The following is a 12,344-nucleotide window of genomic DNA, read 5'->3' on the forward strand; positions in this document are numbered from 1 at the left end:
CATATATTGACATTTGAGGTGTGAGCCGTGTAGCTGAGTGTAAACAGAATGGAAATTTAAATTACGTGTGGCTCTTCTCAAGAGAAAAGAATGTAAAAAGAGCATGGAAATTGTTGAAACTTCATTTTTTTCTCTGCTAAGCAGGAAATAATGAATGATTGGTTAACCAATGCACACACGTTTTGGTTGTGATGGGGTCATGGACAATTTTTACACACAAAATGCCATATTTTGTGAGTCTGTGTGTTAGTGTATTTTCACACAACAAAGCTTTCCTGTAGATTCAGCACTCCCTGGATTTATTTTTGTCTTCAGTTTTGGTACTAGCTTTCCAAAATTCAGTAAATTGCCAATAAAATATTAGGTAATCATTATACACAGCATTGCTTCTCATTCTGGGACCCTTGCCTGGTAGAATTAATAGAGTAGACAAAGAAGATCCAAAGAAGAGCAATATGTTTCATCATGAGGTCATCAAAGAGGTGCTTACACAGCACTAGTTGCAGGTACTAAAGCATTATGTGTGCAAAGATTTTGAGGTCAATATTAGACAATAGAGGACCCTAAACTGAATATGTTGAAATATGGAACTACTGGTAGAAAATTAAATATTTAGTTTCTTTATTGACATAAACAATTTGCACCTTATAGCAGCAGTTGAAGTACACAGCAAATTTTCAGAGTGACAGGCACCAGTCTCAATGTGTGTGTTACAGCTGCACTCTCTCAAATATCCTGGCTGTCTGTTGTACAGTGAGGTAGGCAGCTAGAGTTCTACCAATCACACCCTCTTCAGTTTCCACTAGTGTTTCATACACCATCAACTTCGTGTGACCCCATTTTACACATCATTTATGAAATCCCTCACTTTTTGTCAGACATCGAACAACAAACAATAGCAGGGACTAAATCTGTGGTGGGGTGTTGCATAAGATTGCTTATGCATATGCAGTGTTGTTTTGATCCATGGAAATCATGTCCAGACTGTTTTTGCAGTTAGGGCTGAGGAGCTGTCTGTACTAGACCACAATCTGTTATGTTTGCAATGAATAGACATGTGGCAGCTGTTTGTATCAGACAGCCTACCAGCTTATCACTTAAAGGCATTATGCATCCGAGTTAAATATAGAACTGGGAATGAAGGTGGTACTGACTACACATAATTAATTTGGAGGTGGCATTCCAAGTGCACACAGAAGTCTGTGTGTTCCTAGCTAATGCAGACATGCACTGGTAATGCAGACACATACTGGCATATCAGTTGCCTACTGTTACAGATAGCAAAGCTGACATCAAGCCATCTCATTTGAAGGTCAAGTCATACACTCAGCGATTGTAAGAATGTATATAGAAATGTAACATTTTTTGATAGTATAATCCATTAAGGAATCAGTTAATAGTATTCCATTCAGAAATGTTGTGTAAGTAATGGGAACTGTTATTTGCACATACTCTAGGTTGTGTGATAAAATTCTGTGCTCACATTCTGCTTCAATCAATAACTGTTCCTCTTTATTATTGAGCATGGCTGACCAGTGGTTTATCTGAAGATACCCAAGTGTGGTGACTCCGTTGTGAGTGCTTGAGTGCCTCGTGAAGGAGTTAGCATATTTCATCAAAATATAAGAGGTATTAGAGATAAATTTAGTTAACTGCTTATAGATGTTCACTCTGGCAGCATTGGTATCAGAGCACGACTTAAATAGTGTGACAGTTCAGAGGCTTCCTTTACCAGGATATAGATTATCTGGCTGTTTTTCAAGGGGTTGTTTGCAGACTGGGAGAGCAGCCATCTACATAAAAAGCTGTATTCCGTTTGAGTCCGTACATATATCAAAGCTCTGCACTGAATATGTATTTGAATGTTGTGCAGGGGCAGTTGAAGTTAGTGAAACTATACTCATGATTGTTGTTATTTATAGGTCCCCTAATTCTGACATCAGAGCATTTCTGCAGGAGAACAGTAGCACAACCTTAGACAATATTTTCATTTGTTCTTCATTACTAGATCCACATTCTGTTAGTAAAAGGGTGAATGGCCTTTCAGACCATGATGCGCAAATGCGGGGGGAAGTAGTGGAAAAGGAGAGAAATAAAAAAACTGGGTGTGGTGGTGGAATGACAGTTGTGTGGTGCTAGAATGAGAACAGGGAAGGGGCTGGATGGGTGAGGACAGTAACTAACGAAGGTTGACGCCTGGTGGGTTACAGGAATGTTAGATGTATTGCAGGTAAACTGCGCAATTCAGAAAAGCTGGTGCTGGTTGGAAGGATCCATATTGCACAGGCTGTGAAGCAGTCATTGAAATTAAGGAGATCATGTTTGGCAGAGTGTCGGGTGGCCCAGTTGTATCTTGGCCACAGTTTGTTGGTGGCCATTCATGCAGACAGACAGCTTTTTGGTAGTCATGCCTACATAGAATGCAGCACAGAGAATTTCTGCTCTTGTAGACCAACACCTTCGACCTATTACCCTTACCACTATTGAACACTACCTTTCCCAATGCCTGATGGATTCCAAACCAACAACCTCCTTCCTAGTCGCTACGAACACACACTCACTCACCCACAATTACTTCTCCTTGGAAGGCATTACCTACAAACAAATCTGGGGTATGGCTATGGGCGCACCCGCATGGCATCATCCTATGCCAACCTATTCATGCACCATCTAGAGAAATCCTTCCTAAAAACACAGAATCCTAAATCCCTCACCTGGTTCAGATTCACTGATGAGATCTTTGCTATCTGAATTGAAGGTGAGGACACCCTATCCTCATTCCTCCAGAACCTCAACAATTTCTCCCCCATTTGCTTTACCTGATCCTACTCAACAAAAAAAGCCACCTTCTTAGATGTAGACCTCTGCCTCAAAGATGCTATATCAGTACCTCCATCCATACCAAACCTACTAACCACGAGCAATACCTTCACTTCGATAACTGCCACTCATTCCATACCCAGAAGTCCCTTCCGTACAGCCTAGATCTGCAGTGACGAGCAGTCTCTCTTGAAATATACCGAGGGTCTCACTGAAGCCTTCACTGACCATAATTATCCTCCTAACCTTGTACAAAAACAAATCTCTCATGCCTTGTCTTTCCAGTCCCCCACCACCTCCCAAAATCCCACTGTCCGGCCACAGAGGCGCATCCCCTCGTAACTCTGTACCACCCAGGACTGGAGCAACTGAATTACATTCTCCACCAGGGTTTAGATTACCTCTTGTCACGCCTTGAAATGAGAAATGCCCTGCCCACTATCCTTCCCAACCCTCCCACAGTGTTATTCCGCCATCCACTGAACCTACACAATATACTTGTCCATCCTTAACACAACCCCTGCTCCCAATCCTTTACCTCATGGCTTATACGCCTGTAATAGTCCTAGATACAAGACCTGTCCCATACATCCTCCCACCACCACCTACTCCAGTCCAGTCACTAACATCACCTATCCCATCAAAGGCAGGGCTACGTGTGAAACCAGTCATGTGGTCTACAAGCTAAGCTGCAGCCACTGTGTTACATTCTATGTAGGTATGACAACCAACAAGCTATCTGTCCACATGAATGGCCACTGACGAAAACTGTGGCCAAGAAACAAGTGGACCTCCCTATTGCTGAACACACTGCCAAACATGATTTCCTTCATTTCAATGACTGCTTCACAGCCTGTGCCGTATGGATCCTTCCCGCCACCACCAGCTTTTGTGAATTACACAGGTTTGAACTTTCCTTGCAATACATCCTACGTTTCCGTAACCCTCCTGGCCTCAACCTTCGTTAGTCACTGTCCTCGCCAATCCAGCCCCTTCCCTGCTCCCATTCCAGCACTACACAGCCATCATTCCACCACCACACGCAGTCTTTTTATTTCTCTCCTTTTCTGCTACTTCGCCCCCCCCCTCCCCCCCATCCCCAACTCTCCCATAAGCTCCATGAAACCTGCAGCACTTCACTGTTCGCCACCGCCACCGTACTGTCCCTCCCCCACCCTGCCCTAGCCTCCTTCTTACCCCCATCCAGTTGCTAGTCCCATCATGCACTGGTGCTGCTGCTTGCAGTGTGGTTTCAGCTGCCTGAGACTGCAGTCATATGTGTGAGTTGCATTTGTGTGTGTGTGTGGGGGGGGGGGGGGGCGGCTATTGTTGAGCAAGGCCAGTGGCCGAAAGCTTTAATTGTGAGAGTTTTTTTTTGTGCCTATCTGCAACTCAGTATGTCTGCTATATGCTAGAGTAAATAGCAACTTTCCTTCTCATAATATTTTTATGTTCCATCCTGGATTTTCCATTGTTTTAAAGTAAGTGATAGTTCGATATAAAAAGTAGTCTACTTTGCTTATTTTCATTCGCTTATGATGTATGATGTTATATTTTGGGGTAACACTTCCCTTTGTCAAAGGGTATTTTTAGATCAGAAAAAGGCAGTTTGGGCTATAAGTGATGTAAGTTCATGAACCTGTTGTCGACCCCTGTTCATTACTCTGGGTACTTTGACATTGGCCTCCCAATATGCATATATATTCTGCAAAATATTGCTTGTTAACAATATCAGCTTATTCCCAAGAATTAGCAGCTTTCACTCAGTTAATACTACACAGAAAATCCACTGTGCATTTGCATTGCATCTCCTTGACTCTTGTAGAGATAGGTGTGCTGTATTCTGCTGCATCCATTTTCAGTAAGCTGCCACAAGGATTCAAAAGTAATCCACGTGCTTTAAAATCCAAACAGGAGAGTTTGCTCATGGGTCACTCCTTCTATCCTGTCGAGGAGTTACTAGAAAAATTAAGCTAATTTCCTTGTTACATTGTTGACTTTATATAAACTTATAGCTTGTTGTATTTTTAGGATTCATAAACATTTTATTTTATCTATTATTACTTTTCTGTTACAATTTCATGTATTGACTTGTTCCGTGACTGTTGAGATTTGTTCCTCGAGTTGTTCCTACAGGAGAACGCATTGATAGTAATCTTTGCCAGAGATACGATGGTGACATAGGTGTATCTCTTTCTCTCATTGAACAGTCCTCAGCTTTTGAATAGTTTTCATATTAAAAGTTCATTTCTCACTGCTGTAAACCAAACTGATAATTCAAACTAATTGTAGATTTTCTATTTCAGACACAAGAAAATCACTGCTGTGAAAACTCTGCTTAGCTTACTGAAAGCCTTTTGTGATACTTTTATTTTTATGTATATTTATTTCCTGTTTGTCTAGTTGTTGTTTTGCAAGTGTAATAAATGCAAAAGCTCAGTAACTGATTTTATGACTTCACTGTTAATTTAAACAATGTTCCATTAAATTGCTGGTTGTTCATTAGTTCTGTCTTAGGTTAATTGATTTTAGTCACACTGTAGATCGTGCTGTGTTGGGTGCTTCCATTAGATATTAAAGTTTATGTGTGCTCGATACTAACAATATAAATAGTGCATGACCATTAATATCTATTTCTGCTACCAGCAGGTCTTTTTTGTTTGTTGTTGTGGAGGTTAAAGTGCCCCTCAATTGGAATTGGTAGTATTCATTATAGGCTACCAGCAGCATGCTTAAGGCCATCTTAAAAAGCTGAGTTTTTCAGCCTCCAGTCTTATCTGGTTGTGATTTCCAAGCAGATCACCGCTGGATAGTGGTTTAAAATGAAAGGCAAATAAGGACAGTAAAATACTAGGAAACTAAATTACAAACTCAAACTAACTTCTGTATGCAACTTTTATTTTGATGAGTGACTTGTTACCATCTATTGTATTCAAGTGCTTGTAATTGTGTATAGAAATTAGTTTAATTTTGTAGTACACTTTTCCTAGTTTTTTACTATTATCTTTTTTCTGTATTTTTAAACAGAGCATCTGATGAGTGGTTGCTCAATTGATACAAGCTTGACGGTGAAAAATATTATTAAAAAACTGATTACCAGTTATGACAGAGATGATAATTTAACATCCAAAATCACAATTAGTCTAATGCTATGCCACATATTCCAACACACAAAAAATAGTAATTTTTGTTTGTGAGATGTAATATGAGTGCTGCGAAATTAGTGTAGACTTTTTCAGGTATTATCCGGGCTGTGCTTGTTGTGTTGAGCATGTGAATAGTATGCTCATTTTGAAACATTTTTTAAGATAATTGAGAGGTAATGTGTTTGTGTTGGAAATAAATTGTATCACCAAGATGTGATAAACAGCTCTTTTGCTCCAAAACCTAACATATAACCGATAGGAAAAACTAATTACATGCCATCAAAACATTATATTTATGTCAAATAATGTATTATTTTGATTTTTAAAATATTGGTTTCAGGGGTCTAGATTCTCGGACAATGCGAGAGATTGTTATCATGTCCTATTTGAGTGGAATAACTGTGCCCCCAAACTACTCTTTAACAGAGCTAGTGCCTTATGTGTGAGTATTTTAAAGAAATTGATTTATTTTATGAATAAGGGATACCATTTTTTTAAAGAAACTGGAAGAGCTGTACCTTTTGCAAGTGTCTTATATGGACATTGATGTTACTATAATATTTTATCCAATGCCCTGAAAAGTGTTTGAAAATATAGCTCATTCATTTCAGGAGGCAGCATATGGTATGAACCTAGTGTAAACAGAAATTATAATTAAATAATCTTTGCTGATTACAAAGAAAAGCTTGGATAATATTTGTGGCATGTAAGTAAATAATGTGTCAAGCTCCCAAACACTGATTTGGAGATAATCAGTGAAATGTTTATAGTACTTATAAAAAGCAGCATAAAAGTTGGGGAACTTTTATACAAACATGAAAACTGTACAGGTTTTACTCTGAATAAGTGGCTTTAAGAACAAAATAATACAAAATCTGATTGTGATGTTCTGTCCGCAATGGCTTTAACATAAATAACAACACAATTGCAATCATGCCCATTTTCACTCATTTTACAAGGTTCTCCTAACGCCACTTCTCTTTCAATGTCATTTTAGCTAAATCCCTTCTCTTTTCTTCAGATGACCTAAATTCATATGCTTGTGTTTCCAGCTGGACCTGTTGAAGATCAGAAGGCTTCACATTCCTCCTCAAGATATGAAGTTCTCTGAACCCTTCAGTTGCATTAACAGTTGATCAAACTTGCAGTACCTCTACCTATTCAGCAGTCAGTCTATCCACTGTACATTTGAAATATGCATGTTGGTGAAATTCTTATGTTTTTCAGCACTTGACTTAAAAGCCTTAAAAATCTGTTTCCAGCGTAACAGTCGCTATGAGTGGTGTTGTATGCATAGTTTCAGTTATGAGGCAAACTAAATATTTTGGAACTTCACACACAGTTAGCCTCTTTCATTTCTCAATGTGGGCAAAATCACAATCGCAAGACATTAAAAAGTGTCCTTTCACCAAATGTTGTGTTCTGTTTCCATAAAATAACCCTTTGCTGCCAGGTAAACCCACAGAAACATAATCATCTTATTTTTGTTTTGCATAACTTCGCATAACTCAGGCTTGGAGGCAGTGCCTGTAAGTTCATAAAAATATTGGGCATGCAGGATTCTAAATAATTTGTGTAAAATGGTTTAAAGTTCAATTAATCAGGCTTCATTGCCTCCAAAACAAGTTATAAATGGCTATCAAGTCCATATTTACTGCCGAAACTACACTCCTGGAAATGGAAAAAAGAACACATTGACACCGGTGTGTCAGACCCACCATACTTGCTCCGGACACTGCGAGAGGGCTGTACAAGCAATGATCACACGCACGGCACAGCGGACACACCAGGAACCGCGGTGTTGGCCGTCGAATGGCGCTAGCTGCGCAGCATTTGTGCACCGCCGCCGTCAGTGTCAGCCAGTTTGCCGTGGCATACGGAGCTCCATCGCAGTCTTTAACACTGGTAGCATGCCGCGACAGCGTGGACGTGAACCGTATGTGCAGTTGACGGACTTTGAGCGAGGGCGTATAGTGGGCATGCGGGAGGCCGGATGGACGTACCGCCGAATTGCTCAACACGTGGGGCGTGAGGTCTCCACAGTACATCGATGTTGTCGCCAGTGGTCGGCGGAAGGTGCATGTGCCCGTCGACCTGGGACCGGACCGCAGCGACGCATGGATGCACGCCAAGGCCGTAGGATCCTACGCAGTGCCGTAGGGGACCGCACCGCCACTTCCCAGCAAATTAGGGACACTGTTGCTCCTGGGGTATCGGCGAGGACCATTCGCAACCGTCTCCATGAAGCTGGGCTACGGTCCCGCACACCGTTAGGCCGCCTTACGCTCACGCCCCAACATCGTGCAGCCCGCCTCCAGTGGTGTCGCGACAGGCGTGAATGGAGGGACGAATGGAGACGTGTCGTCTTCAGCGATGAGAGTCGCTTCTGCCTTGGTGCCAATGATGGTCGTATGCGTGTTTGGCGCCGTGCAGGTGAGCGCCACAATCAGGACTGCATACGACCGAGGCACACAGGGCCAACACCCGGCATCATGGTGTGGGGAGCGATCTCCTACACTGGCCGTACACCACTGGTGATCGTCGAGGGGACACTGAATAGTGCACGGTACATCCAAACCGTCATCGAACCCATCGTTCTACCATTCCTAGACCGGCAAGGGAACTTGCTGTTCCAACAGGACAATGCACGTCCGCATGTATCCCGTGCCACCCAACGTGCTCTAGAAGGTGTAAGTCAACTACCCTGGCCAGCAAGATCTCCGGATCTGTCCCCCATTGAGCATGTTTGGGACTGGATGAAGCGTCGTCTCACGCGGTCTGCACGTCCAGCACGAACGCTGGTCCAACTGAGGCGCCAGGTGGAAATGGCATGGCAAGCCGTTCCACAGGACTACATCCAGCATCTCTACGATCGTCTCCATGGGAGAATAGCAGCCTGCATTGCTGCGAAAGGTGGATATACACTGTACTAGTGCCGACATTGTGCATGCTCTGTTGCCTGTGTCTATGTGCCTGTGGTTCTGTCAGTGTGATCATGTGATGTATCTGACCCCAGGAATGTGTCAATAAAGTTTCCCCTTCCTGGGACAATGAATTCACGGTGTTCTTATTTCAATTTCCAGGAGTGTATTATTTTCACCACTATTTTTCATACATAAGAAGCTAGAAGTTGACTGCTCCAACCTGAACAGTATTCACATCCTGCACAGTTACTGACCCACAGTTATTCTCAAGTTACTACAGCAAGTCGTTCATTGATCTTCTTAAAAAGATGTCCTGAAGTATTCAAGAAACATGCCACGTGGAGTTGAAATATGACCAGAAGTTCACACACAAATAACTGCCAAGCTCAGAATTCTCAAACTTTCACTGAAACATTCAAAACTGTAGTTACTTCACAACTAGGATAAAAGAACTGACAGAACACACCATTTTCTTCATCTTAACAAAAATTTGTGTGGCATGGTTCCACATTGAGCTGCAAAGTATGACTGTCTCTGAGCGACCTTGGAGACAGAACTCCAGCACAAAGCACCAGCACTAAGCACAGGAAATGCTTAATTCCCATAGGCTGATGATCTACGCATCCAACCAGAAGAGCTCCAGCTCTCCAGTACTCACAGTAATCCCTATAGCATCCAGTGTAATTATAGAAAGCAATGTGTAAAAGAAAGCCTGTATTTATGAAACCAAATTTAATTTAAATAAAACGATTGATTTATCCCCTTCACTGTGACATTGGGAAAGCAGTTGCAAAACCCATGTGCGGTGCCAGAATCAGGCTTTCCTGCAGTCTGAATTCTGTCTCTTTATAAGTCAGAAATAAGAAATTAAATGCATAAGTATGTACATATAACTCGTATAACTCGCACATCTTTATTTTTATAGTTTTACAAATACAATTACTTAACGTTTTCCACAAGTTGGAAAGGTTTGCTGGGGGGGGGGGAATTTGCAAAAGTCATGCCTGTTTGATGGTAATTGTAATAACTACAGCCTGGCACAACGAGGCACCACTGTGTGGCTGATGTGTGAAATAAATTGCTTTTTAATTGAGGCAAGTTTGCAGTTTGCAGCAAAGGGAGTGCAATGGGCTGTGGGTTGGAAAGACCATGCCTGTAAACACCCTGTCAGGAAAGCAACAATGTGTGGCAGGAAAGCAACATTGTATGGTACAGTACAACAGTGCAATTTTAAGATAAGGGTGATATAAATGGACCTAACAGAGAACGGTACTTGTCAGGGCAAAGCTATATAAGAAACTGATTTAAAGTGTGGGTAGTATATTTATATGGGTGCAGCAGAGAAAACATCAACATGAAACTTTTCTTGTGTCTGCTTTTGTATAAAAGAATGCTTGATTGACATACGTCACAGGATTCATGATTGCACAAGAATTTCCCCACGCAAAAAATTTTGCACAGTTTTGTAATAAAACGTCCACACTTTATGGATGTCCTCTCTCTCTCTCTCTCTCTCTCTCTCTCTCTCTCTCTCTCTCTCGCTCCCCCCCCCCCCCCCAAAAAAAAAACATAACTAACTAAGAATTTTTAGGTGATTACTGTTATCAAACTATTTTAACAAAAGTAAAAAAAAATTCTAGAAAAACTATGAACTGACTCCTAGGTTATAGTTTTATACAAGATTATAAATGAATACATTACAACCCCTAGCTCTACTGTTGTACTACCAGGAAAGTTATTATGGCTTCTAGGTAAAACTTAATACCTCCAAAAGTGATGCCGATAATGAACTGAGATTTTTACGGTGTAATTGTAATACCAGTACAAATCTATGTATGGAGTATGAAAAAGACTTCTTTAGATTTATTGTGAGTAGGCAAAACAAATCAATCAAATCATAGGTTAGCTTACTGCCCCAGCTCTCAGCATCAGGTGCGTGCATGTATGTGAGGGAAAAAATGGCTCCCCCCCTCCAGGTACATGGCAAAATAAACTCTTAAGAGTGAATAATTCACTGCTAGGAATCAGGATTCAGAATAATCTACTGGGTGACATGTTGTAGTTGACGTTTATTATGGAATCACACCTCAGTTGTCACTTGACAAATGATGAGTAGTGAGACTGTCTTCACAGAGTCTCAATACTCTTCTTTAAATGTGTTAATGTCTGAATTCTACTTATTGTCAAACCAGGAACCTCACAAAATTTTCCTTTACATTCTTGTATTACAGATCCCTCACCATCAGCCAATGTGGAGCACATATTTACTTCTTTTGTCTGTGGTATTACCAGTTGTTCAGCACCTTCCTATGTAGACAGCTGAGCAGTTTCATAAGCACCATTATTTACTTTGGGTCTCTGCCTTATCATTTTGCAGACACATATGTGAGACATTGCATAGGAATTTTGCTTCACTGTATCTTTTAGCGAGTAGAAATCATTCAAGAACTTACGTGTCTGGCCATGTGAAAGCTGTTTACATTTACAGGAACCCGAAAGAGGAAAAAAGTAAATTATTAAATGCATGTGCATGTGCACACACACACACACACACACACACACACACACACACACACACACACACACACACACAATATTTGAACATCAATGTTGTTGTGCTAGAATGAATATTATCTTTCAAATGCTGTAAACACTTTCCCATTGTTGTGGCACTTGTATCAGAATATGTGTTGTTGGCCTTGGCAGTTCCAGCAGTTCACCAATAATTCTAATTTACATTTTTTGGCAGTTGACCTATTTCTACTTACATGCGACATTTTTGTATGAACATAGTACGTTATAATTTTAGAAAAAGGAAAGTTCAACACAGGAGATTGTTAAATCAGAGGAGTCACAACACTTATTACTGCTGATAGAAGTACATGAAAATAGAGCACAGCTTTTCTAGCTTTAGGCACAATAGGTGCATTCCTTAGGAAGGAAAGCTGAATTTGATGGGGGAGATTGTATTCAGGGTAGGTGGAGAGTAATATCACTAAAAATACAGATTAAAAGGACAGTATTGCACCTTCTTTTTAGATTGGATTGGTAAGAGGAAATGAAAAGTGGAATTAATAATGGAATTAAAGCATAGTGAATCAAAAGAAAGAAGGGATAAAATGGAAAAGGAAGAGAGAGAGTGAGAGAGAGAGAGAGAGAGAGAGAGAGAGAGAGAGAGAGAGAGAGAGAGATGGGTGGGGCGGAGTGGTTCTCATGGCGAATGGGAGGGTAAATAAGTAAATACTAAAAAAGGAGATATAATTGTAACAAATGCCAATATAGAGAAGAAATGGGTCAGTGTAAGCTAATGAAGACTCAACCACATGAGTTGTTTACTAGGTTATATGTCTACACTAAATGACCTTGGATGACCACAGTAAACTGGCACAGCACATTGATAGGCACAATCAAACTGTCTACCGTGGAAATGACTGACTTTCATTTCAATGTAGTA

The 12,344-nt window shown here is 40.9% G+C and overlaps 1 protein-coding gene across 1 annotated transcript in view; it reads left to right on the forward strand.

Moving 5' to 3' along the window:
* The window catches only part of LOC124797983 (polynucleotide 5'-hydroxyl-kinase NOL9), an 82,437-nt gene that overhangs the window by 51,865 nt on the left and 18,228 nt on the right, over positions 1 to 12,344 (forward strand). Inside the window, exon 6 of the mRNA XM_047261162.1 lies at positions 6,307 to 6,408. Coding sequence (XP_047117118.1) covers positions 6,307 to 6,408 — 102 coding nt within the window. The remainder of the gene's footprint in view (positions 1 to 6,306; positions 6,409 to 12,344) is intronic.

Source organism: Schistocerca piceifrons, chromosome 5, assembly GCF_021461385.2.
Source record: "Schistocerca piceifrons isolate TAMUIC-IGC-003096 chromosome 5, iqSchPice1.1, whole genome shotgun sequence".
NCBI lineage: Eukaryota > Metazoa > Arthropoda > Insecta > Orthoptera > Acrididae > Schistocerca > Schistocerca piceifrons.